The sequence below is a fragment of the Neovison vison genome, chromosome 13 (assembly GCF_020171115.1).
Source record: "Neovison vison isolate M4711 chromosome 13, ASM_NN_V1, whole genome shotgun sequence".
NCBI classification, from domain to species: Eukaryota; Metazoa; Chordata; class Mammalia; order Carnivora; family Mustelidae; genus Neogale; species Neogale vison.
Window position 1 is genome coordinate 114,327,894 of NC_058103.1, and position 27,252 is coordinate 114,355,145.

The window sequence follows — 27,252 nt, forward strand, 5'->3', positions numbered from 1 at the left end:
TGCCTGCCCCCCAGGAGGAAACCGTGTCATTTGGAGCTGTGCCAATCTACAGATAAGGAGAAACTCCTTAACCCCCTGAGGCCACCGTCAACATTAGCGGCCCCCCTGCCACAAACCCAGAACCTGAAGCCCTGTCTGACTACTGCCCTCCCCTCAGCCCCCCTGTGATCTCCCTCAGTACCCGCAGATCTTTCCTGTACTCCCAGACTCTCCTGGGACTCTTCCTGGGGCATATTCTGGGAACAAAGGTCATGTCAGGGCCCCAGAAACCTCTGACACTGGTTATAACAAGACTCTGGGATGTTAATGAAGTCCCAAGCCATGGGCCATCTCAGAGTCTGTCTGCAAAGACATGGTTGGTGTGACAGAGGGTGGAGACAGAGTGTTGTCTGCGCTGACATGTGCTGACAGAGGGTGGAGGAAGATGGAAAACACTAGGCTTCTCCATCATGACGGCACAAGTGGCCTAGGCCAGGCCCATGCCAGTGCCACAGAGGGCCCAGGAAGCCAGGTGCTCCATAACATTGCTGAGGGCTGAATCACACTCGTCCTGAAGCCCACACATGCCAGATCCTCCACTAACTCAGGAGAAGCCCAAATGTGCTCATGGTCTTGGCCTGAACAAGACAAACACCTGTGTGGCAAGATATACCCACCAGGCAGTGGGGACTGACCCAGCCAAACATGGGATTCAACCACAGACAAACGTGTTGTGGGAAACTCGAGGCTGACAGAGAAATGCGGTAGGGGAGGGAACTCCTGAGGCCTTCATTGTTGGCCAATCTCACTATCATCTTTTTGTCCTTTCATGGTCAGGGCCCGGGGTCAGGCAGGATAGAGCCCCGTGTCTTCCCACTCTGCCACTGGAAAAGAAGAGTCCTCTCCCCCATCATCCATCGTGTGGCAGATCTGGGGTGGGGGAAACTACCACCCATGGGCCAAATGGACCTCCCCCCCCATATTCTCCCAATCCAGTGTGTCTGGAACATTAGTTATGGACGTTCTGTGGCTGCTCTCAAGCCGCAAGGCAAGAGTGGAGTCATTGCCAGAGACACCACATGGACTGCAATGCCTCACAGAAGATCTTTACAGAAGACTTTCCAGAAAAGTCTGTGCCGGTCCCCAGTCTCAGAGATCCTCAGATCATGTCCCTTCTATGAGTAGAATGTAGCACCTTCTGGGTCAAATCTAATGTCTTCACCCCCAGAGGCAAGGACTTCCATCCTTTTAGCCAGAACACCATCTCCTTCCTCCTCTATGGACACCTTGAATGGCACATCTACGGGTCTGCAGCTCAACGGGAATTCACTGTTGTTTCCGCAGTAGTGATGCTCAGAAATGGAGGTGTGAGTGTGAATGTGTGGGGGTGAGCATGCATTTCCTCTTTGGTAGCCACAGTGTGCAAGGAGAACACAACACAGTAGCATGCTTTCTGTCCCACAGGAGTGGCCACGCCATGTGTTTGCAGAGTGATCTCAGAAGGAAGCCACCTTCATAGCACAAACTTCATCTGGGAGGACTCCCAGTCCCTTGTCCTGGACACTAGGTTTCACCGAGGCTGGGGGCACACAGAGGGACAAAGACTCCCCCTGCCCATCAGGGTTTGGGGGGACGCCCGCTGTTCCAGGGCCAAAGGTCCCAAAACCATTCATCTGGCTGTCATGCAGCCAGGCATCTGTGAGAGAGATCCACTCCATGCAGAAAGGACAGACCGAGAGACAACAAATGACAGTCTTGTGTGACCAGTGCCACGACGGGGGACACTCAGGAGGACTGGGGGTGCTAGGGAGACCAGGAATCCTCCAGGTTCACCTCTGAAAGCAGACCAAGCCTCTCTTCTACACAGTCCTCTGTGCAGCCCACCTCAGCCCCAGCAGATGGGCCTACCATGCCCCTAGGCCCTAACCCTAAGCCTGGGTTTGGTTCTCGGGCTTCCATCCCCAGAGGCCTGGCCCCCAAGCCATCCTGATAGGGGACCCCTGTGCCACACCCCAGGAGTTCACCTGCTACCCAGGAGGAAACCGTGCCCTTTGGAGCTGCAGAGAACCTTCAGAGCAGGAGAAACCTGCATGTACCCCAGAGGCCACCCCCATATTCAGCGGCCCCTTGGGCCACAAATCCAGATTTGACATCTCCTTTGAACCATGCCCTCTAACCAGATCCCCAGCGATCCCTCCTCAGCACTGGCAAATAAGGCCTGCCATGCACCAAGGCCCGAACCCTAACTCTAGTTTGGGTTGTTAGTCTTCCATCCCCAGAGGCCTGGCCTCTCAATCCCTCCAGATTAGGGACCACTGAGCCATACCACAGGACTCCGACTGCCACCCAGAAGGAAACCGAGCTGTTGGGAGCTGCGGGAAACACTCAGAGTGGGAGAAATCTGCTCACCCTCCTCAGGCCACCCTCACCTTCGGCGCCCCCTTTTGCCAAAAAATCCGGAGCCTGAGGCTCAGGCTCACACCCTAACTTAACTCTGCCCCTGGGAAACTTGCCTCTGAGGGGAGCTCTGGGACCCAGGTGGCCCCAGTTCGTGGTCTCTAATGGAGGCAACACACACCTAACAAGAAAGTGCTCTCAGCACAGGGCCACACGCAGCCCAAATCCCCGCCCAATGCCGGCCCATTGTCAGGAGCTTTCTGCCCAAATCAATGTTGATTTGTGAGAATCAGCTGGAAAGCCCCAGCGAACTCGCTTCCGGCTGTCCAAGACTTCAGGGGAGCCTCCTGTGCCTGCCCGTGGTCTCGAGTGGTCCCGCGCGAACCCTGTGTGGAGGTGCTCTAAAAGCCATGCGCACACGTGGCCAAACACTTCGTCTACTCAACCCCCTGGAGTGCCCGTCTCCGCGCTGGCAGATCGGGCCTGATACGCCCCTAGACCCTATCCGAACCCTAGGCTGGGTGTTCAGGCTTCCGTCCGCAGGGGCCTGTCCCCCAGGGTCCCAGACCAACACCCCAGGTGTCCACCTGCCACCCAGATGAAAACTGCCATGTGCAGCTGCACAGAACTCTGAGACCTGGAGAAACCTGCATGCCTCCCCGAGGCCACCCCAACATTCGGTGGCCCCCTGGTCACCAACCTGGAGCCTGACGCGCCCTGTGATGCCTGTCCTCAACTCTGCTCCCTGGGGATCCCGCCTAAGCGCTGGCAGATTGGTCCTGCCATGACCCTAGCCCCTAACCCTAATTCTAAGTTGGGTTTTAAGGCTTCTGTCCCAAGAGGCCCGGCCCCCAAGCCCTCCAGACTGGGGACCCCTGAGCTACAACCTAGGACTCCGTCTGCCACCCAGGAGGATACTGTGCCATTTGGAGCTGCACAAATCCTCAGAGAGGGAGAAACCAGCATATATCCTCCCCCACCCCCGAGGCCACCCCCACCTTCAGTGCCCCACTGGGCCATAGACATGGAGCCTGAGGCTCAGCCTGAGCCCCTCCCTCAACTCTGGCCCTGGAAAGCTCCCCTCAGCGGTGGGCCTCAGGGGAGACGAATGGGTCCGGCCAAGTTCCCACATGGCCGCAAAACACACGTGGCAAGAAAGTGCTCTGAACAGCAGGAGCGAGGGCGACCGAATCAACACACAACGCCAGCCAATTCTCACAAGCTTTCTACCTAAAGCAATATCAATTTGGGCAAAATGCTCATAAGATTTGGCCAGAAACTTCTGGCAGAACTTGCTTCTGGCTGCGTGGGCCTTCAGGGAAGCCACCTGGGCCTGGCTGGAAATCCCAAGTGGTCGCGGCCCGAACCCTGTGAGAAAGTGTTCTAGAACCAGGAGCACTGGTGGCCAAACCCTCCCTCTACTCAGCCCCCTGGGGTTTCGTTTTCAGCGCTGGCAGATCGGGCCTGTCATGACCCTAGACCCTTCCCCGAACCCTAGGTTGGGTTTTCAGGCTTCCGTCCCCGGGGGCCTGTCCCCCAAGCCCTCCAGATTCGGGACCCCCGAGCCATATCCCAGGAGTCCGCTTGCCACCCAGATGGAAACTGTGCCGTTTGAAGCTGTGCAGAACCCTTCAGAGCCGGCAAAACCTGCATGCCCCCCTGAGAACACCCCCAACTCTGCAGCTACAAAACCGGAAGCCTGACATGCCCACTGACCCCGCCCTCAACTCAGCACCCCAGGGAACCCGCCTCAGCAAAGCTCTGGGATCCCCTCCTTCTTCCAAAATTACACTGGCACAAGCCGTTCATGAGAAAGGCAAAAGGCCACCTCCTGAATGCTTAATGCCTCCTCTCCTCTTCTGTCCCATTTCTCTCCACTTCCCTTTGTACCTGGGCAAACTGTAAGGAACATGTGAATGGAACCTGTACGTGCTCTGAGATCTGAATCTTTCACGGCGGCTTTCTGAAGACTCCTTATTCAACAAGAGACTAGCGTATCCTACCACAGAGTGTTTGGAAACGATCGTCTGCAGAACAGGAGAGCGAAAATCACTCCATTTTTACCTCCCTCCTCGTGAAGCAGAACATGGTCTTCTTTCCTTCATTAACTTTAATTCCAATTCGTTTCCATGCAGTGGTAATCCCTTTGCTTCAGGGGTAGGATTTCGTGATTCCTCACCTGTGTAGAACAGCCAGAGCTCACACAACAGCCTCCCTAATAGCCATCACCCATTGAACCCCTCCCCACACACCCCTGCCCTCTAGCAACCCTCGTTGTGTGCTCTAAGACGGAGTCTGTTTCCTCCTTGGCCTTTCTCCCTTCACTATGTTCATCTGTTTTTTTTCTGAAAGTTCCATAGGAGTCAAGTCATAGGGTATTGGTCTTGTCCTACTGATTTTGCTGAGCTTAATCCACTCTAGATTCATCCACATCCTTGCAGATGGTAAAATTTCATTCTTTTTGACGCTGGGTCCTGTTCCATTGTATATAGATATAGATATAGATATAGATATAGATAGATATAGGTATAGATATAGATATAGGTATAGATATAGATATAGGTATAGATATAGATATAGGTATATGCCTCCCACATCTTCTCTCTCCTTTCTTCAGTGAATGGACATTGGGACTCCCTCCATAGTTTCGCTGTTGTTGGTAACGCTGCTATAAACATCACTGTGCTTGTGCCCCATTGAATGTGCATTTTTTTGTCCTTTGGGTAAATACCTAGGAGTGCATTTGCTGGATCCAAGGGTTGTTCAGTTTTTAGCTTTTAGAGGAACCACCATATATATATATATATATATATATATTTTTTTTTTTTTTTTTTTAACCACCATACTCTTTTCTAGAGTCCCTGCAACAGCCCGCATGCCCAGCGACAGTGCAGCTGGGTTCTGCTTTAAGCAGAACATTTCCTGCCAGCAATTTCCTAAGGAGGAAATGGAAAACCTGTGACCTGTGGGATAACATGACTCCCCCAGCATCAGGCAGGAAATTCACCCCAGGGTTCCTGACGCCAAGCCCTTTGAAGCCATCAGCATGCCTCTATCCAGGAGAATTCCCCAAAACTCTCCTTCTAACCTCACCACCCATGAAACTGGGTGTCCCTGGCCCAAGTTCCCGGATGATTGCAACACACACCTAGTCAGAAAGCGCTCTCAACAGCGGGCGCAAATGTGGCCTGAATCGCTGCACAACACTGGCCAATTCTCACGAGCTTTGTGCCCAGTCGATATGGATTTGGGCAGAAAGCTCATGCGAAATGGCGAGAAACCCCAAGCGAACTTCCTTCCGGTTGCGTGGGCCTTCAGAGGAGCTGCCGGTGCCTGGCCCAAGATCCTGAGCAGTCGCAGCCCAACCCTTCGAGAAAGCACTCTAAAAGCCAGGCACATGTGTGGCCAAATCCTCCCTCCCCTCAGCCCCCTGGGGTGCTGGTCTCAGCGCAGGCAGATGGGGCTGGCCATGCCCCTGGGCCCTTAGCCGAACCCTAGGTTGGGTTCTCAGGCTTCCGTCCACAGAGGCCAGGCCCCAAGGCCTCCAGACTGGGGACCCCTGAGCTATACCACAGGACTCCGCCTGCCACCCAGGAGGAAACCGAGCTGTTGGGAACTGCAGGAAACAGAGCGGGAGAAAGCTCCTTGCCCACCTCAGGCCACCCTCACCTTCGGCGCCCCATTCTGCCAAAAGTAGCCAGAGCCTGAAGCTCAGGCTCACACCCTAACTCAACTCTGTCTCCGGGAGCTCGCCTCTGGGGGCGCCTCTGGGAGCGGCGTGGGCCCGGTGTGCGGTCTCCCATGCCCTCAACGTGCACCTAGGGGAAAGCGCTCTCAGCACAGGGCTGGCACACGGCTGGAATGGCCACTCAATGCTGGCCAATTCTCACAAGCTTTCTGCCCAAATCCATGTCCATTTGGGTGGAAAGCTCCTGAGAATTGGCCGGAAAGCCCCCAGCGAACTCGCTTCTGGCAGGAGGGGGCTTCGGGGACGCCTTCTGTCCCTGCCCTGGGTCCCATGTGGTGTCGGCCAAAGCCTACGATAAAGGGCTCTAAAGGGTGGGCGCACACGCTGCCCTGGTCTTCTCCGAATGCCAGCCACACCTGCCCTCCACTCAGCCCCTGCCCCCCCTTCCCTGGAGTCAGCCTCAGCCCGAGCAGGTGGGGCCTGCCATGCCCCAGGCCCAAACCCTAATCCTGGGTTGGGTTCTCGGGCTTCTATCCCCAGAGGCCTGGCCCTCAACCCTCCAGATTGGGGACCCCTGAGCCATATCGCAGGACTCCACCTGCCACCCAGGAGGAAACCGTGCCGTTGGGAGATTCGGGAAACAGAGCGGGAGAAACCTGCTTATTCACCTCAGGCCACACTCAGGCCCACGGGCAGCCCGATTCTCTGACACTTACCCACAAAGACACGCACGCATCGCTGCCTCCAGGGAACACGCTTCAAGGAGCTATCTGTGTGTGCCTTGTTGCCTCCCCAGTCACGATGATCTTTCACTCATTCCACAAGGATTTACTCTGCCGGATGCTCTGCTAGGCGCCGAATATGTAGCAGTACCAAGCAGAATAAGACTGTCCTTGGAGAGCTCACGTGCTAACGGGGGTGGCCGAAATTAAAGACACGAACAGGTGACTTCTGCATGGCATGGCAGGTGTGATATGTGTTGTGGGAAACCGCAAAGCTGGGAAGACGGATGAGGTGTGGTGGAGAGGGGCAGGAGGTGATGTGGTTTTGGAATGTTGATGAGATTCAGAGCCAATGGCCAAGAAAGAATTCTGGAGACATCTTTGGTGCAAAAAAGGTGACTTTGTTAAAGCACAGGGACAGGACCCCTGGGGCAGAAAGAGAAGCATCAGGTGATTCCAAATAGCTTTCTGGGTGCTGCCTCGCTGGTCACCCCGCAGGGGGTGACATCCTCCCCACCCCCCGACCTGCTGCAAGAGGTGGGGGAGCAGTCAAGGCAGCAAAGGGCTGATCATCACCCACCCATGCAGATCTTCATGAAGGTCACCAGGGCGCCTCCCTGACCAAGGCCCCCAACAGGTAGGTCCAACATGGGTTCGGAAATGTTCAGCTCATTTATTCTGGTGATGACCAAACTCTGGGGATAACAATAGGCAGGTCTATGTCCAGAAAGTTCTCTGGCTGCCAGGCTCAGGGCATCTGCTCTCCATCATCACTCGGACCCTCTCCCTGATGATCTTAGTCATCCCCTCCTGCACAAGCTGCTCAGAACCCTCTCCATCTTCCCTGTCTCCATGGCGCCAAGCAGTCAACACCCTCGTCGCCTCTGTGTCTTCTGACCTCTTCCCCTAACGTCTATGTGAGATGGGATCTCTTGGACCGAGCTGTGTTTTTGCCTAATTTCGTTTTTTCATCCTCCCCCCAACCAATACAGTTATGACAGGACAAAGGCACCTGCCCAAGTCCTAACAGAAAATGTCCTTTGTGCTCAATGCACCCCCCCAACCCCTGGTAACCTGGCCCTGGAGGCAATCGCCTCTAAAATACAGAAAATCATATTCCTGCTAATTGGTCCATCACATAAGCTCTTCTTTGATGCTCTGGTAGAAAAACACAGCTTGCATCACACACTGGGTGACTTTGCCGGGATTCAACACTAAAAAAGATTTTCAATCCTCTGCCTGATGTTGAGAGTACTAAAGACTTTCTTTTTCCTTTTCTGTAATTTCAAAGAAGAAATTTCCCAATCTCTCACACTAGAACTTGGAGAGGGAAACAGTCCGCAGAGCAAAGCTTTTCTCATGGAGTAACACCTACCCCTTGCGGCCTTTCTGGTTATTGCACGTAGATGGCGCTATACCTCTACTACTCTGACTAGAGCTACCGTCACTGTCCTCAGGGATCTTCTATCCCAGAGAGCTTGAGAAGTCCTCTAACTCCATTTCCTGTCTTCAAACAGGTAAGGTTTCTTAGCACCACTATTTCTTTATCGTACCAGCCCAGAGAGGTTAAGAGGCTTCTCCGAGGTCACACAGCAAATACGTGGAGTATCTTACCTCAGGCTCCTGCAATCCTCTGACTGCTTTTTATGAAGAGGAAATCCTTCTTCAAACTAAATTCTACCAATTATAAAAAACACAAATGCGGAGGTGTTCTGGGTAAAGTGTACGCCCCTTTGCTCAGCGCACCTTGAAAACCGTGGTCCCACACCAGGGACTGCTTCCCCGGTGAATCGATGTGGACACATCATTGGAAGCGGGGAAGGATCCCTAGGAAAATGTCCTTCCATTCTGAGGTAGTTTATCTGACCAGTTTTCTGTTCTGGCCAGACAAGTCCCTTTTATTAAAATACATTCTTTTCTTATTTCGATTATTAGCAACTCTTCATTTTTACATCTCTCTTCCCAAGAGAATATCTAAGTTGCTTGGTTTGCAATTTCAAGTAAATGTGTGGTTTTTTTTTAAAGATTTTATTTATTTATTTTACAGATGGAGATTACAAGCAGGCAGAGGCAGGCAGAGAGAGAGGAGGAAGCAGGCTCCCTGCTGAGCAGAGAGCCCGATGTGGGGCTCGATCCCAGGACTCTGAGATCATGACCTTGAGCCGAAGGCAGCGGCTTAACCCACTGAGCCACCCAGACACCCAAGTGTGTTTTTTTTTTAATATTTTATTTATTTATTTGACAGAGATCACAAGTAGACAGAGGCAGGCAGAGAGAGAGAGGAGAAAGCAGAGAGCCCAATGGGGGGCTTGATCCCAGGACCCTGGGATCATGACCTGAGCTGAAGGCAGAGGCTTTAACCCACTGAGCCACCCAGGTGCCCCTCAAGTAAATGTTTTAAACCTCCAGTGACAGAAACAAGGGCAACATTGACCTTGGGTAGGAGGGTGACAGCAGCAGGAAGGAAGAGCGTCCCCCGCTCCAGGCTGTGGCCAGGGAGCAGCTGGGTCTGAGGCAGTGAGAGGATTCTAGCAGAGGCAGGAGCAGAGGGTCAGAGGAAGGAGCAGCAAACTGTGGGGAGGTGGGGGAAGCTTTCAGTTACGCAGTCAGTCAGCCGTTGAACAGATCAGGCTGATTCCACACATCAAACCCTTAAACAAGGTCGACGAGATCGTAAAGCTTATGGTCTAGCTGGAGAAGACAAACACCAACAACAAAACACTGATGAGTGGGATAGTTTCTGATCGTGATTCTGGAATGTGGGGAGCAACGTTAGAGAGTCTGGCCTGAGGGGAGGCACTGGGCCGCCCCTTCAAGTGTGAGAGAGAGTGAGATAGCTGGAGGAAGAGGGAAAGCAGACATGTCAATCAAAGGGTACACACTTCCGGTTATAAGAGGAGTATGTCCTGGGGATGGAAGGCACAGCATGGTGTCTATAGTGACAAGGACCGTTCTATATACTTGGAAGATGCTAAATGTTCTCATGTGAGGCAGTAGAGGCCTTAGCTAACGCTTCTGTGGTAATCATTCCACAATACCTATGTATCAAATCAAATTGGCACATTGTACACCTTAAACTTACACGATATTATAGGTTGGTTGTACCTTAATGAAGCTGGAAAATTTTAATATAAGTAAATAAATAAGTCACCAAAATAGCACCATAATTTTCTCTTTTTTTTAAAGCCAGGCACTCAACTCAGTTAGAAAGCCAAGGGCCCTGCTGCCTTTAACTCCTTCCAGGAGGGGGCGCTGATGTGTGTACTAGCCAAACACCTCCACAGCCCGCAGCACCTGGAATTTTCCACTATTGGCATCACCCTCTTCAACTTAGCTCCTCAAAAACTACATAGCAAGATCAAAAGGGTCAGTGAAGACCGATTTAGGGCAGAGGTGGTGGAAGAAAAGGGAGAAAAAGAGAAGATTTAGGCCAGAGAATATGTCCAAAGTCATCGACCACATTTTTTTGGTTTCAGTTGTTGTTGAAAATATGCGTGTTTTTAAATAAATGTTTTATTATATAAAACTTCAATCACAAACAAAATCATAGAGATAATCGTTCAGTGAAATACCATGGACCCATCTCCCACATCGGCAACCACCAACTTTATTCTTTCTGTCTTCATATACCTCCTTCGTCGGGTCACCTGTTTATTAAACAAAATTTTTGTGCTGTCATTTTTAAAAAGCGAATCCAAGACACTGAATCATTTCACCAGTAAATATTTTAGGATATGTCTCTAACGGACCAGGATTCTTTTTCATTACGCAGAGCACAATACCATTGTCATAACAAGTTAAATTTAATATAATTCCTTAACATATTTGTTTTTTAATACATTTTACATGACATAATACATAATACATGACATTTTCCATATAACCCCTTCCAATGGCAGAAGAATAGCCATCTTGGAAATGTGCCATAATTTATTACGTTAAAATATATACTTAGCTATTCTGAACGCACACTGACTGAAAGCAACATCTTGATCTATCAGTGTGGTGTCTGCGTAAAGAAATCCTACTAAAAAGCGGGTCTTTCAGACCCCTTGGAAGGTAACTGGGGAGCCAGAACAGCATATGCAAAGTCCCTGTTCTTGTGGGAGTATATTGTGATGGGGATCCGGTAGACCTTTGCACGCCGGCTGACAGGGCGGGCCCTCTCCCATCCCATTCCATCTTAGGGAGAACTGCTTGGAGCCTACGCATTTTCTAAAATGTTCTAAAGAATACATCCCTCATTTCTGTGGGGAGGCACTGGGTATCTGTTACCTCAGTTGAGCATTTTAACCAAATTAATAAATATAGCTAATAAGTAAGGTCAGAAAATACAGTTACGTCAATATCAAAAGTCAGGAAGGCAAATGTGCCAAGTTTATGTTTGAATACTGATCATCTACATAGTTCTTTCTGGGCAAATTCTAGAAGCCTGTGGAGCTGTCACAACGTTGTCTGGGATCTCAAGATTAAACCACAACGGACATAGGCAGAGACGGCATTTTTGTGCCAATACAGCAAATCTCAGCCCACCTTCGTCACAGGATGGCCTGGTTCTCGCCACACACACATACTCACAGCTTCATGCATGCACACTACAAGTCACCCCCAGTCATTTTTTTTAAAACTGCTTAAAAAGATTTTATTTACTTATTTGACAGAGAGACACAGAGAGAGAAGGAACAGAAACAGGGGGAGTAGGAGAGGGAGAATCAGGCTTCCCACCAAGCAGGGAGCCTGATGCGCCCAGGGATCCCTAGTCATTCCTGCTGCCGCCCCAGAGCCAGCCCATTGAAAGCAAACACAAAAAACCAAGACGTTTTCTAGAAAATAATCCTTTTCCTTTTCTCTATAAATTTTAATGCAGTTTGAATCGAACAATCTGCATCTCCTAGAAAAGCTGAGAAGAGAAATGTAGTTCAAAATGGCTTTCCATAGCCCAAAATACCTTCTGTTTTCTTTCAACTTACCTGGAGACAGAATGTGTCTGGAGGAGATTTTCTTTACTAAATGTATGAAGGTGGTTTTTGTCAATATGATATTCTCATTTTTGTTCCCTTACGTTTGGGCAGATGCATTCTTCTAAAATAACCACTTTACCTGCCTGGGTTTGAGTCCCAGGTATGTCACCTACATACTCTGTGTCGCTAAACCTCTCTGTCATTCTTGTTTGTAAAGGGAGGATAATAGTGATAATGCCTGTCTGATGGTGGTGGTATGAGGATTGAATGAGTTCTCACAGACTAACATTCAGAACCATGGCTGCTACATAACAATTTCTTTCTTTTTTTTTTTTTTAAGATTTTGTGTATTTATTTGACAGGCAGAGATCACAAGTAGGCAGAGAGGCAGGCAGAGAGACAGGAAGGGGAGCAGGCTCCCCACTAAGCAGAGAGCCAGATGTGGGCCTCGATCCCAAGACCCTGGGATCATGACCTGAGCCGAGGGCAGAGGCTTTAACCCACTGAGCCACCCAGGCGCCCCATACATAACAATTTTTTAATAAATATTTGCCATTGTTATTATTATTACTATAGGTCATCTTTACTTCAAATTAGCCAACCTCTTTCAAAAACATGAAAAAGCCTTATCTTGATTACAGTTATAATACATGCCCATTATTAAACATCCAAACAACATAGAAAAATACAAAGGAGAAAAGAATAGTAAAATTCGCCTTCGGAGAAACCTCTGTCAACACTTTGCGCATCCTTCCAGAGAGTTCCAGTGTCTGCATACCGAAAATAGTATTACATGCCTGATGGCCGGGGGCTCCTCGTGGACATTTGTCTTGGGCAGTGCTTCCGGCATCTGTGAAAACAGACTTGGTGAACTGTGTCCAAGAGGGCAGGAAATAACATGGCTTAGACCAGTGGTTCTCAATCAAGAACAATTCTGCCCCTCGGGGACATTTTTGGCAATGTTGGGAGATGTTTTTGGTTGTCACCGCTGGGGAGAAGGGACTGCCCTGGCATCTAGCAGGGAGAGGTCGGGATGTTGCTAAACATCCTACAAAGCACAGGACAGCCCCCACAACAGAGAATATTCTGGCTCAAAATGTCAATAGGGCCCAAGTTGAAAAACCCTGCCTAAGGAGATGATAAATATTAGAACCAGTAGGGTCGGTCAGCTAGAATACACTGGCCTGGTTATCCCTATTGTTAAACTTCCAACACACTTCTGTACTGGTTTTCAAAGAGCTCCCCACAACCGGGGTTCCTCCTGCCAGGACCCTTCCCCAGCCTCAAGTGCAGGCCCCAGCACAGCGTAGAAGGGTCTAGAGCTGGTGCAGGGAAGGGGCGCCTCCAAGACCAGGCTTCCCCCAACTGCAACCGCTCTGATGAGGCTGGACTCGGGCCTGCCTCGCTCTTCGGTTCGAGATTCTAGCCCTCCCCTCGGTTCATGAGGGAACGAAATCGAAACTTCTCATTTTCACAGAGAAATGCTTAACGATTTCTTTACAAATATTTCTTTCTTTCTTTCTTTTTTTTTTTTTAAGATTTTACTTATTTACTTAACAGAGAGAGAGAGAGAGAGATCACAAGTAGTCAGAGAGTAAGGCAGAGAGAGAGAGAAGGAAGCAGGCTCCCCACTGAACAGACAGCCCAATGCAGGGCTCGATCCCAGGACCCTGAGATCATGACCCCAGCAGAAGGCAGAGGCTTAACCCACTGAGCCACCCAGATGCCCTAATATTTCCTATTATTATGGTTAATAGTAGTAGTAATGGGATGCCTGAGTGGCACAGTCGTTAAGCCTCTGCCTTCAGCTCAGGTCATGATCCCGGGGTCCTGGGATCGAGCCCTGCATCAGGCTCCCTGCTCAGCGGGAAGCCTGCTTCTCCCTCTCCCACTCCCCCTGCTTGTGTTCCCTCTCTTGCTGTGTGTCTCTCTGTCAAATAAATAAAATAAATCTTTTAAAAAAATAGTAGCAGTATAATATTTATTTCAAATTAGCCATTCTCATCAGGTCATGATCCCAGAGTCCTGGGATTGAGCCCCGAATCTGGCTCTCTGCTCAGCGGGGAGCCTGCTTCCTCCATTCTCTCTCTGCCTGCCTCTCTGCCTACTTGTGATCACTGTCGGTCAAATGAATAAATAAAATCTTTAAAAAAAAAAGCTTTATTTTATCCTGCTTACAATTATAATATGAGTTGATTATTAAACATCCAAACACAATAGCAACATTTCTGTTTGTGGTGACAACTTCTGCTTGTCTTATCTTTATACTAGACACAGGAGAAGCCCACCTCTAGGGGCACGGGGGTGGGGGACAAAGTCAAACAGATGTCCTTCATGCCAGTCACCTAGGACAAAGGAGGAAGGGGGTCAGCCCCAGTGTGGGGCTGCAGATCAGATGCCGGGGTCCGGGACGGACTGCCTTTTGTCTGCTCCCCTAGGACAGAAGGAGGAGCCTCTCCAGCCCTGCTCAAACCTTTAAAATGATTCTGGAGGAAGGACTTCACAAGCCAAGGGCTGGGAAAACTATGCCGGGGAAGATCTGATTATTTCTAAATGTTATCTTGAAAAGAAAAGAAAGAGGCTTTGTTGAGAAACTCTGCTGCTGGTATCTGCCTCTGGAGTCCTGAACCTTCTACTCACCGTTCTAGAGAAAGAAACTATTGATGGACTGAGGTCCTACCAAGGAGAAAGGAGTTCCGTGATCTTTGGCCAGCAACTCCCTTTGCTGAGACGCATGAAATCAAGCATGCTGTTTTGCAGCGGGCTTTCCAGTTGAAACACCGTGGGCGTGTTTCCCTGTAAATGAATATAGAAACGCCACCATTTGCAATGACTGCCTAGCATTCCGCTGTCGGGATGGAGCTTCCGGGGTGTAGCCTGTTGTCTACAGATGGGTGTTTTACTAAAATTGCTGCAGGGACCAGCCCTATAATTAAACCTTTGTGAGATTTTCCATGGGATAGTTTGCTGGAAGAGGATTTGGTATCCTGAGGTCCAGAGGCCCCACACATATCACTGGCTATCTCTTCTCCCCGATCCCAAAGATCCATGCGTGGGGAATAAAGAGACTTTTTAAGAAACCCCAGAAAATATGTTACCAGGACCAAATGCCACAAATGAGGCTTGCCCCAAACCGGAAGCCCGAGGCTCCTGGACTGTGGTGTTCAGTCCAGCCAACCTGACCTCATCCCAGAACCATTCCTCCTCACTCCGACAACACCAGAGGCAGCTCTCTAGGGCTGGGACCCAGTGACAGAGGATATGACAGGCCCCAGACAGTCTGGGGCAGGGGGCTTTACTGGCCGGAGGAAAGTCAGACCTGCAGCTTTTCTCATCCATCCCCCACTGCCTGCCCTACCTGCCCCAGACCTCCAGGGAGTCAGGGAAGTTGCTGACCTGTCCCCTGGGGGAATAATTGTATTAGTGATAAGGTGGCCTCTGGTGGCTTCGTCAGCAGATTCAAGGCTTTGGGCTGGGTAATCCTCTGGCGTCTGCCCCAGCAGCTGGTGGTCACAAATCGGGAGAGAGCCACTACCCCAGCCCTGCTGGGCTGTCTGTCATCCGGCACCATCTAGGCTCTGGCTGGGCCTGACTTGCCCAAGAACAGAGGGTCAGGGTGACAGAGGACCCGGGCTGAAATCAACATAATAAAGTCCAAACCGCATACAAACAGGCATGTCAAACACCGCTAGTGTTTTTATTCTGATGGACTTATTTTTTGCCATTCTAAGTAACACATACCCACTACTGATGGTCAGGAAAATAAAAACAAGTTAAAAATGGGCTACTGTGGGGCACCAGGGAGGCCCAGTCATTAAGCATCTGCCTTTGGCTCAGATCATGTTCTCAGGATCCTGGGATCGAGCCCCACATGGGGCTTGCTGCTCAGCGGGAGCCTGCTTCTCCCTCTCCCACTCTCCCTGCTGTGTTCTCTCTCTCACTGTCTCTCTGTCAAATAAATAAATAAAATCCTTAAAAAAATAAAATAAAAGGGCTACCGTGTGCTAAGTGCCTTCTCATCCACATGCTCTGAACCCAGTCCCTGGAACCTTCCATTGGCTGAGGAGAGGAAGGGGGTGTTCAGTCCAGCCAACCTGACCTCATCCCAGAACCATTCCTCCTCAGGAAGGTGACCTGGGCTGAGATCCAACCCTGAGGACAAGATCTGGCCCTGGGCCCTGGAATTTCTGCCCCCCCTACCCCCACCTTCTGCTGCTAAAGCCGAAGAAATGGCCAGCCTTGTGTGGAAGGCGCCCAGTGGGAAAGCAGCAGCTTGGGAACCAGACACTAGGTTGAAACTCCTGGCTCCACCCCCAGGCTGCTCTCCCTCTCTGCAGCTGTCTCACCTCTTGGAGAGGTGGCCAGAAGCGATTTATTTGCCTCACCTCTTGGAGACTCCAGTTTCCTCACCCGTGGGTTGAGGTTTGCTGTGAGGTTTGGGTATCCAGTCGGGAGTGTTTTCGTAAGCACTCTTCTTGCTTGCTTTGTCCTTCCTACTCTTGGCGAAGCAAAGGTGTCTGAGGACACTTGACCTGCACGATGGTGCCATCCTCGAATCCTCCCCTTCCCTTTCTCCCATGACCCACGCTGCCCTGATTTTCCCAGCGGCTCTTCCTTGGCCCAGACCTCCAGGTTCAAGGCCCTCAGCTCAGCCTTGGGCACCTTCCTCCCTGATGCCCACGTATGCTCAGAGCTGCCCCTCGATCCAGGGGCTTCGGTGACCATCTCCGTGGACAAGGTGGGGACGGGCTGGTTGAGGCGTGTGGAGTTGGTCTCCACACCTGAACTCTGGGTGGGTCTGGTGGGGGGAAGCTCCAGCCCAGACCCAGGCAGATGTGAAGGGGTCATGGAAGCCAGGCGTGTGTGCGAGATCGCCCAAGGAGAGGTGTAAACGTCCTCTGTGCACTTTGAGGTGATGACCATTGAGAGTGGGGACAAAGAAGGTGAAGACATGCTCCAGAAGTGGGAGAGACAAGCTTTGGGAAGGAGGGACCTGTCCATCAAGTTCAAGGGATATGCCTGTGCCTGCGGAGGCGAGGGGGAGCTAGAGACTGTGCAGAGGAGGGCTCTGAGGGCTGCCTGTCAGGAGGGGTGCAGGTGAGCACAGAGGCAGGGGAGGTCAGGTGCGGGACCTCCACCTGGCAGCCTCGATCTTCTGAGGCCCCAGAAAGCGGATTACCCCACAAAGTCCCTCGAGCTGACTTCCCAAATCCCCAGTAGTGCTTCTCTGTCACAGTGAGGGTTAACCCCACTTACAAAAAGGCCCTGCCCCTACCCCTCTGTCCCCTTCACTCCATGATCCTTCCAGAAATTTCTCACTATTCCCTCCCCCTTGGGCTCTAAGCCTGGGCCAAGCGCTGCCCCTCACCCCCAGAAGTGAGCAGGTCTGCTGAGGGTAGGTGGTGCCCTCCAGACCAACCCCCAGGCTGCTCTCTCCTGGGCAGAGGGCGGGTGGGGGTGAGCATGGGGGTGGGGACAGAGAAGCAGGGAAAGGAAAGGCAAATTTCCTGAGGCTTGCTCTGTGACCTTCTCAGAAAAATCATCATCATAACAGTCCCTATCGTGTATTATGCTCTTACTGAGTACTGGGCTCTGAAACTTTCGATACCCCTTTTCACAGACATGGAAACTGAAGCTCAGAAAGGCTAAATCACGTGCTCAGGGCTGGGCCGTGTGACTGGCCTGAGTGGGAGCAGGGATTGAAATTTGGCGCTGTCTGGGCTCTCTCCACACTCCCTCTTGGATTGGTTCAAGGAGGCCCAGGCTCCTCCTTTGGCCTCCTCATCTCACAACCACACTGGGCTTGAGCTGGGAAGATGGGGTTTGGGGACAGCAGAGAGGTCAGCCTGCCTGGGAAGGTGAGGCAGGGTCGGGGAAAGGAAGGCAGGCCACCCAGTTACCTGGAGCCAGGCTCAGAGGCTGTGTTCTCACGCCCTCCCCTGTCCTGAGAGCCCTGCTCCCCAGGAACCTACAGCTTCTTCCGCTCCTCCTAGACCTGAAGGAGAGGTGTAAAAGTCCTCTCCATCTTGGGCCCCAGGCCCTCCTGCCTCCAGGCCAGCCCCAGACCCTACAGGAGACCCTTTCTCAGTGTGATGGGAGCCACCTCCATGCTAGATATGTGGGGAGACCCCTTGCAGGATCTGAGGGTCCTGGGCCCTATGTGGTTCCTTATCAAGGGCTCAGGTGGGAACCTGAGGGTGGAAAGCTGAAGCCGCAGTGAACACTGAGCCTCACACGCACCCACTTGACACAGAGCTCCCAGATACGCACTTGTTCCCAGACACACGCCACGCAGCTCGAAAAGACTTAAAGTCCTGGGGAACCCGGAATCCACACCTCCCTTCAAGATTTGGCATTGGAGGGCCAGTAGGCTGAGAGCACAGAGCAGAGGGGACCAGGAACACTGGGCAGCTCGGGGGGGTGGTAGTGAGGGGGAGCAGCGGGACCGACGGGCCCCGGGGGCACCTTGGTAACGCTGCAGGTGTGGCTGGTTGATCCCCTGTGGAGACAGTAAAGATTAAGAGGATCATAAGCTGCGTCCAGCACTGCCCTGGGAGAAATCTCCTAGAGCCAGAGCCGCTGCTGTGAGGGGAAGTTGGGGCAGCTCTGAGTTTAGACAGACGGAGAGACAGGAGACAGGGAGACAGACAGGAGAGGCTTGGGAGGGAGGGAGACCACCAGGGCCATGGAGGGGGAGAAGGAGAAGTAGGAGACAGGAGCACCAAGAGAGGGACAGAGGTCCACAGAGAAAGGCTGAGGCTGGGCCCACTCGGGAGGCCTCCTTCCAGAAGGAAGGTGAAAGCTGCCCTGGGACACGCTAGCCCTGGGCCCACTGCCCTAGCACGAGCTCCAGCATGGCTGCGGCTGGGCCAGCCACTGTGGCTGCTTCCAGGAAGGAGTCTCCAGGCAGATGGGGCCTGGGAGACCAGCCGGCAGGTAGGGCTTTCCTGGAGGTAGGGTCTGGGCCCTTGGGGAGTGCAGTGTGGACCCGAGGTTACAGGGGTCCCTTACAGGGACCGTGTAAGGAGCTCTGAGGGTTGTGGCCAAGAGTGAGAGACCAGGCCAGCACACTCAGAATCCTAGAAAGGCAGGGGTCAGCAGAGCCAGGATGGGACAGCTGAATTGATGGGAAAAGAAAGGAGAGAGAAGCATTCTTCCGGGTCTGGCCTAAGAGCTCCCCCCGGGGTGTGTGGTCCTGGAGGTTTATGTGGGATGAGGAGCCTGAGGCCACCTGCAGCCAGGAAGGGGGGTGGGCAAGCAGGCGCATGCAGAGAATGGACCTGGGCTGCAAAGCGGAGGGAGGGGAGAAGCGGGCTGGGGGAGGGTGGCAGGGTGCGGTGTCTGGATGAGAGGCCGGGGTGTGTGTACTGTGTGTGGGGATTGGGAATGGGACTGGGTGGGGGGAAGGGCTCGCTGCCAAGGGGGAGTGACCCAACCCGGCGCCTGCCCCTTAGGCGTGGGTCCCTCGCTGCAGTGTCGCGTGTGTGGAGACAGCAGCAGCGGGAAGCACTACGGCATCTACGCCTGCAACGGTTGCAGCGGCTTCTTCAAGCGGAGTGTGCGGCGGAGGCTCATCTACCGGTGGGGGGAGGGCAGGACCCCGCCCGCAATGCCCACCCCCCCACCCCCCGCCCCTGTCCCTGCGGGACCCCAGAAGGGCTGCGGGATGCTCTGGGAAGAAGGGGCTGGGCCAAACATATCCAAACCCAAAGTCCTGGGCCTTGATGTGTGGGACGCTGACACCAGGGTGGGCACCCTTCTGCCGGCAGGTGCCAGGTGGGGGCGGGGATGTGCCCGGTGGACAAGGCCCACAGGAACCAGTGCCAGGCCTGCCGGCTGAAGAAGTGCTTGCAGGAGGGCATGAACCAGGACGGTGAGTCGGGCCCCCGACCCAGAGAGGAGTGAGGAAGAGACAGCGGTCCAAGACCGAGGAGGGGTGGTCCTGACCCTTCCTGCCTCCCCAGCTGTGCAGAATGAACGCCAGCCACGAAGCACGGCCCAGGTCCGGCTGGCCGGCATGGAATCAGACGCAGAGACCCGGCTGGAGCCCCTGGTGGCCCCCCTGGCCCCGGCAGGGCCCAGCCCGCGGGACCCCATGCCTGTTTCTGCAGCCAGAGCCCTGGGGCCTGGGGCCCTCACCCCGCCCGGGCACCACCACTTCTTGACCAGCCTTATCACAGCCGAAACGTGTGCTAAGCTGGAGCCAGAGGATGGTAAGTGGGAGGGCAACTGGGGCCCTGAGCAGCCCCTGTCCCTGCCACAGACTAGGGGTTAATGTCCCCATCCCCTCCTCCAACAGCCGATGAGAATATTGATGTCACCAGCAATGATCCCGAGTTTCCCTCATCCCCATACTCCTCCTCATCACCCTGTGGCCTGGACAGCATCCATGAGACATCGGCTCGCCTTCTCTTTATGGCTGTCAAGTGGGCCAAGAACCTGCCTGTGTTCTCCAACCTGCCCTTCCGTGATCAGGTTTGTGTGTGTGTTGGGGGATGCACTTGATTCAGCTGGGTTGGGAAGGCATACACCCCTGTGCAGGTGATGATAGGAGGTGCCCGGAGCTCGGGGCTGGCGGCAGTTGGGAGGCACGTGTCTCTGAGTCAGTGTTGGTCAGGGATCCATGTCTCAGGGATGTGACCATTGGGGGCGCGCCCATCTCTGGGCAGAGGGGAGCGTGTTCTCTCGGGGATGATGTTGGCTAGGGCCACACAGGGTTTTGAAGGTAGTGCCTGTGACCCCCTGGGTCTTCTCTCCTCCTGGAGTACCTCTGTGTGTGACAGGGCAGTCTGCATTCCCACAGTAGTGCACGTGGGAGACTCTGGTGCTCTCTAGGAGCACAGATGACTGTGACTTCAGGGCTCGAGTTCCCACCTAACCTTTTCACCTGTAGGACTTCCCTCTGAGCTTATGTGTCATGATAAACCCAGGAAGAGAGGCGCACTGAGGGTCTCAGCCCTTGGCCAGTGCCTTGGATGGAGCCGCTCAGAGGTCAGGCTGAGTCTCCTGAGCACGCTTAGCTCGGACGCCCGTGGGGACTGTCCCTGCAGCTGCCCAACTTCCACGGCTCTAGGCTTTCCTAAATGTTCCAGTTGAGGCTCTGGAGGGAATGCATACAGTGTCTTGGAGCCTAGGCATTTGGACTAGATCAGACCAAATCTCAGAGCCCTGGGGCCCCTGGGTCAATGTCAGACGGAGGTGAGGAGATGGTCTGGGCATCCAGGACCAGCCCTTCCTTTCCTAGGGCCCTGGAGAAGGTAACGGAGGCTCAGCCCGAGCCACAGATGTTGCATCTCAGCCATCATGCTCACTCTTTCTTTGAGCACAGGTGATTCTGCTGGAGGAGGCATGGAGTGAACTCTTCCTCCTCGGGGCCATACAGTGGTCTCTGCCTCTGGACAGCTGCCCTCTGCTGGCACCGCCTCAGGCCTCCACTGCCGGCAGCTCCCAGGGCCGGTTGGCACTGGCCGGTGCCGAGAGTCGCATCCTGCAAGAGACAATCTCAAGGTTCCGAGCGCTGGCGGTGGACCCCACAGAGTTCGCCTGCATGAAGGCCCTGGTCCTCTTCAAACCAGGTCCCCGAGTCTTTGCCCAAGCCTTACGGAAATGTGGTTGGGGGTTAAAGAATGGGAATTCCAGTGATTTCCTTCTGCCTCTCCTTCTGCCTCCGCCACCCCACATGGGCCCGGGGTGCGAAGGCTTCCTCCCTGGGGAGCAGGAGGAGCGAGGTGCAGGGCTGGCCTCACCCCTCCTGAGGGCGCTGGCTGACTGCGATGGGGGCGGACAGGGCACCCTGGAAGAAGAGCTTACTGCCGGTGCATCTCTCCAGAAACTCGGGGCCTGAAGGATCCTGAGCACGTGGAGGCGTTGCAGGACCAGTCCCAAGTGATGCTGAGCCAGCACAGCAAGGCGCATCACCCCAGCCAGCCCGTGAGGTGACCTGAGCACGAGCCTTCCTGCCCATCTGTCCCTTCGCCTCTTTACCCTCCCCCACCCCCCACCTCTTTGACACTGTCTCTGGTGTCACTGATTAGATGGCCCAAAGGTCTGACTTCAACCAAGCATGAATCCAGCAACCCCTGTGTGCCAGGTTGCAGGAGTGGGGACCAAAATGAGCAGAAGACAAAGTTGCTGCCTCCCCTGGATGCCCAGCACAGTGACCCCATTCCAGCTGAGGACCACCCCATCAGATAGTGAGGGTTCAGATACCTATGTCTCTATGTATTTCTACAGATACCTAGGACAGGAGGCCAGTCTGGAAGGTGTAACAGATTGCTGCCAGTGAGAAGGTGGGAGACTAAGCTAGGACAGCGTTCGTGGGCCGGCCTGTCCAGGACTTTGAATGCCAGCTGAAGGCTGTATGTGATTTGGTAGGCAGAGGGGAGCCACTGCGGGTTTTTGAGCAGGAGGGTGTTGTACACAGAGCTAGAGTGAGTCCAGAGTACACGATCAGGGAGCGAAGCACACACTGCCACCCTCCAGGGGAGTGGAGGGGAGTCCTGCTCTCTGGGAGTGGCTATAGGGAATGGAAGGGAGAGAACAGTTGCAGGGGCCTCCAGGAGTCAGAATGCATCTGACTTGGCACTTGGATGAATGTAAGGAGCAAAAGAGGATGTGCTATTTGGGAGAAGCGGGAATCAAGAAATAAAAAGGAAAGTCAGGGAGCACCTGGGTGGCTCAGTGGGTTAAAGCCTCTGCCTTCGGCTCAGGTCGTGATCCCAGGGTCCTGCATCGGGCTCTCTGCTCAGCAGGGACCCTGCTTCCTCCTCTCTCTGACTGCCTCTCTGCCTACTTGTGATCTCTGTCTGTCAAGTAAATAAATAAAATCTTTAAAAAAAAAAAAAAAGGAAAGTCAGGAAGAAGATGCGATTTTGAGGGAACATGATCTGGTCTGTTGGTGCTGCAGGGGATCATCTCCTAGGGATGCACTTGGCTAAGCCACATGCATGGATGAGAGCCCGCCCGTGACTGGGTTTGGGGGCGGTAGCTACAGAGTGGCTGAGAGCGTGGCCAGTGGTTACCCACTAAATTTAATTTCACACCCACTAGGGGATGAATTCCTGCAGTTTGAAAAACAGTTTCTTACTTGACTTTCTAGTTACTTCTTTCTGAAACTCCCTAGCCCAGAAAAACAAGCAGGAAGGAACAAGTGAGAGGTGCACATCTTCTCTGTCCCACCTACTTGGCACTTGGAAAAGAAAGAAAGCCCTTGGGTTGAAAAAAAAAAGTCCTGCAAATAACTGGGAGATAAGGGAAGGCCTCCCACACACCTCCACGGTGGGAGTTGAGTGTGGAGCTGGCCCACTTTGATGTTGAGCACTGACCTCTGCTGATCCCTCCCATCTCTCTTTTGGGGCTTCACCTACTTTCTCGGCACTGGGGACCCTTGATTAGCAAATGGTTTGATTGATTGATTGATCAATTCACTCATTCATTCATTCACTCATTCACTCATTTGGCTCCACACCTAGTGTGGATTGCAAGGTGGGGCTGGAACTCGGGACCTTGAGATCAAGACCTGAGCTGAGATCAAGAGTCAACTTGAGCCCTTTTTAAAAAAAAATTTTTTTTTTTCTTTCTCATACACTTCCACTTCAGAACTCTTTCACTAATGGCTACTCTAGGGGGCTCACAGAGGCGAATTTAGATTCTTACTCAATTATACATCTCATAATTATACTAAGAATCATATAAATGATTAGCACATTTTATATAGCATTAATATAACTTATTATTAATATAACATAATCTTTGCACATAATAAACAGTATTTATTTGCCATTTTTCTCCCACTGACTACATGACTTATGCTCAGAAGCTGGTAATAAAACTGATGGTGGGCGCCTGGGTGGCTCAGTGGGTTAAGCCTCTGCCTTCAGCTCAGGTCATGATCTCAAGGTCCTGGGATGGAGCCCCACATCGGGCTCTCTGCTCAGCAGGAAGCCTGCTTCTCTGCCTGCCTCTCTGCCTACTTGTGATGTCATTCTCTGTCAAATAAATTAAAACAAAACACACACACACAAAACTGATGGTGTCCTCTCTCCTGTTCAGGTTTGGGAAGTTGCTCCTGCTTCTCCCGTCTTTGAGGTTTATCACTTCTGAACGAGTTGAGCTCCTCTTTTTCCGCAAGACCATAGGGAATACTCCAATGGAAAAGCTCCTTTGTGATATGTTTAAAAACTGAGGGAGGTGGCTGTAAAATGGGTGCAACTACTCTGGAAAACAGTCTACTGAAGCCACTCATTCACCTGTCCTGTGACCCAGCAATTCCCCCCGTAGGTATGTATACCAAGCAGAAATGTCCACCAAAAGATATGATTAAAAATGTTCACAGCAGGGGGTTCCTGGGTGGCTCAGTCGTTAAGCATCTGCCTTCGGCTCAGGTCATGATCCTGGGGTCCTGGGATCAAGCCTCACATTGGGCTCCCTGCTCAGTGGGGAGCCTGCTTCTCCCTCTCACACTCCTGCTTCTGTTCCCTTTCTCACTGTGTCTCTATCAAGTAAATAAGTAAAATCTTAAAAAAATTCACAGCAGCTTTATTCAGAAGAGCCCCTAACTGTACGTGGGCGGTAGGATGAATTAATAAGTTGTGGTAGATTCATTTAATGGAAAGCAGCAATCAAGAATGAATGGCCAATACATGTGACAATGTGGTTGAATGTCACAGATGTAAAGGTAGAATGAAAGAACTTTGCCAGGCACAGCTTCTGCTTGTACAAAATGGGTGGACAGGCCAGACAAACCAGGCGGCAGAAGTGGGAATCGTGTTTGCCTCGGGGGTTGGGAGGTGGGGTGGTTGGGAAGGGGCCCAGAGGAGCCCTCTGGTGGCTAGAAATGTTCTTGATGTTAACCTAGGTGGTGGTTTCAAATTTACTCATTCCTAAAAATTGGGCCGCGCACTTAAGATTTGTGCATTTTACTGTATTATACTCATTAAAGTGGGGAAAAAATAAAACCAAAAAACAAATGTGTTAAAGGCTCTCCATTGAGGGGCCCCTGGGTCAAAGCCTCTGCCTTTGGCTCAGGTCATGATCCCAGGGTCCTGGGATGGAGTCCCGCATCGGGCTCTCTGCTCAGCAGGGAGCCTGCTTCCTCCTCTCTCTCTGACTGCCTCTCTGCCTACTTGTGATCTCTGTCTGTCAAATAAATAAATAAAATCTTAAAAAAAAAAAAAAGGCTCTCCATTGAAAGACACTGAAGGAATGAGCACAGGCTCTTGTGTTCCACCTGGTTTCCATGTCACGGCAGAGTCCAGGGGCAACAAATCAAGCCCAGCTGCAAAATCTCCCACAGGAATCAAATCCCGCCTCTCTCCAGATGGGGTCCCGCCCCCTGGAGAACCCACTGGCTGCCTCAGTGTTTCCCTTCCTGTCCTTCCTCACCCTTCTATAAACAAAGGTGGGCACATCCAACTCAATGCCAGGCAGCTACAGACACTTTTTTTAAGAAGGGGAATCTCTATCACTTCCTAAGTCCTTATGGAGAGAAGCTCAGAAAAACCTCCTCTTTTGCAAAGGCCGACCCAAAAGACCTAGGAGATAATAGTAAAGCAAGAAAGTGAAAGTGTGTGGGACTTGAGGATAACCCAGGCAGTGAATGGAGTGCTGAATGGGTATTGTTATTCAATCCTTGGATTAGCTCTGGGACTGGACCAGTCACCTCCAACTATAAGTGAAAAAAAACTGAGACTTGGAGAGAACCTGAACCCTGGTGTGACTCTACTTAACTCCCCCTAACTCTGGCACTGCCATCCCCCCCCCACCCCAGAGGGCCCCCCCCCCCCCGTCCCTGGAATGGTTGAACGATTCTATTGTATTTCCTGTCCTCCAAGAAGAAATGCTTGAAGTCAAAAGTAGAAGGTCATGTGAGGAATCTGAAATCCTAGGGGTTTCTTGCCCTTTGGCCTATATATGAATTCTCCCAGCTCACAGAGATATCAGGCCTTGATGGAAAGATGTGGTTCAGGACACTCTGCTCTAGAAATGACACCAGCTGGGCTGGTGCCTGAGGAGGAAAGAGTATGGCAAGTATGGTCCAGCTTGAGCCCTTTCCGCTTGAGCTCTTAAGCTATTCTTTATATACAGATATAGATATATAGATACAGATAGAGCGGGGATGGGTGGCAGAGGAAGAGGGGGAGAGAGGGAGAATCCCAAGCAGTCTCTATGCCCAGCAGAGAGCCTGATGCAGGGCTCAATCCCATGACCCTGAGACCAGGACTGGAGCCAAAATCAAGAGTAGGACCCCCAACTGACTGTGCCACCTAGGTGCCCCATATTCTTGATCTTCTAAAAGCACCAGACTTGCCTGTTATTCGAGCCATCTAATGTCTATAATACCATTATACTATCCAGTTCCCTATCAAGAGTTTTCATGCATAAGGTTGAAAGGCCTGTATATAGAAAGCCTGAGCAAAGGCACTGTAGCAAGAAAGAAGGCTGAAATAGGGCCAGATAGGCCCTGGACATCTATCTACTCTATAGTCATGCATCTCAGAACATAGGTGTGCAGAGTGGCCTACTGAAGTTCATGTGCTTGTACTGGTCTGGGATGTGTGAGCACAGCAATTCTATACCAGGGGAGATTGTTTGGGATCTCCAGGAGAAAGTCTTGGAGAAATAGACAAGGTACATAGGCAAGATGGCACATTTCTTGCCTGGATTAGCTGCTGTCAACCTGGCATCAATACCACCCCCTTCTAAGGTCTTGTCCTCACTGTAGAGATGCCAGGAACTACATTTCCCAGGATCCTCCTCCCCCCATGGCTCCTTCATGGAAGGTAGGCACTCTCACATGAGTCTTGGAAGGTCAATGAGGAAGTCATTGCTGTCTGGAGGCAGTTGCAGTGAGCTGTGTGGGAAGGTAGAGATTTCAGGCAGCCTTGTTTGAATTGCAGTAGCTTCCAGAAAGCTCTTTGGATCTTTTGGCTTAGGTCTGTGTTGGCTTTCTCAACCGTCTGTGGGAGCTTCCCAGATCTGTGTTTCTCCAGTTCTTCCAGTGTGTATTATTAGCCCCCTACTTCCTGTATTATGTCCTCCTCAACTGAAATACACTGAGTGGCTCTTGTTTTCCTAATACGATACAGAATGAGTTGATCTCAGGATTTATTCAATATTTTGCTGTAAATTGGTCCCCCTGACATTCAAATGGGTAACATTGCATTTAGGGTTGTTGCTAGGAGAGGGGATACTGTGAAAGTTTTTTTGCCCTTAAAGCCAGAAATGTCTTTGGTTATGAAGCACACAGAGACAGTCTCTGTGCATCTATCTGGGCCTTTCTTTTCAACGGCAATTTTCAGATTTGTGAGACAGTCATCCTCTTCCACCCTAAGGGACTATTTGATGGTAGGAAATACAGACAAAGACCCAAAGATGCCAAGAAGCATTGGGAAGGTTTGTTGATTTGGTTACCACAGGGGTACATTTTTAAAATGGCATTTCTAGGTTTTACTTGGCCAATTTAAGAAACCTGAAGAAATAATTCACTACCCTTATCACTTTGACA

General features: G+C 51.9%; 1 protein-coding gene across 1 annotated transcript; it reads left to right on the forward strand.

The window, feature by feature from the left end:
- Nucleotides 1-18,598: 18,598 nt before the first annotated feature.
- On the forward strand, nucleotides 18,599-23,931 carry NR2E3 (nuclear receptor subfamily 2 group E member 3). Its single transcript, XM_044230890.1, has 8 exons — nucleotides 18,599-18,683; nucleotides 19,202-19,328; nucleotides 19,517-19,620; nucleotides 19,712-19,960; nucleotides 20,047-20,222; nucleotides 21,076-21,322; nucleotides 21,577-21,682; nucleotides 23,799-23,931. The coding sequence occupies exons 1-8, from the start codon at nucleotides 18,602-18,604 to the stop codon at nucleotides 23,929-23,931; spliced, it is 1,224 nt and encodes a 407-aa protein (XP_044086825.1). The 5' UTR covers nucleotides 18,599-18,601.
- Nucleotides 23,932-27,252: the final 3,321 nt, after the last annotated feature.

Excerpts from the sequence above, each read along its gene's own strand:
- NR2E3 (XM_044230890.1), top strand. The coding sequence starts at position 18,602 with ATGGCTGCGGCTGGGCCAGCCACTGTGGCTGCTTCCAGGAAGGAGTCT. Across the intron at positions 18,684-19,201 it reads CCTGGGAGACCAGCCGGCAG|GCGTGGGTCCCTCGCTGCAG; the intron begins GTAGGGCTTTCC and ends CCTGCCCCTTAG. Across the intron at positions 19,329-19,516 it reads CGGCGGAGGCTCATCTACCG|GTGCCAGGTGGGGGCGGGGA; the intron begins GTGGGGGGAGGG and ends TTCTGCCGGCAG.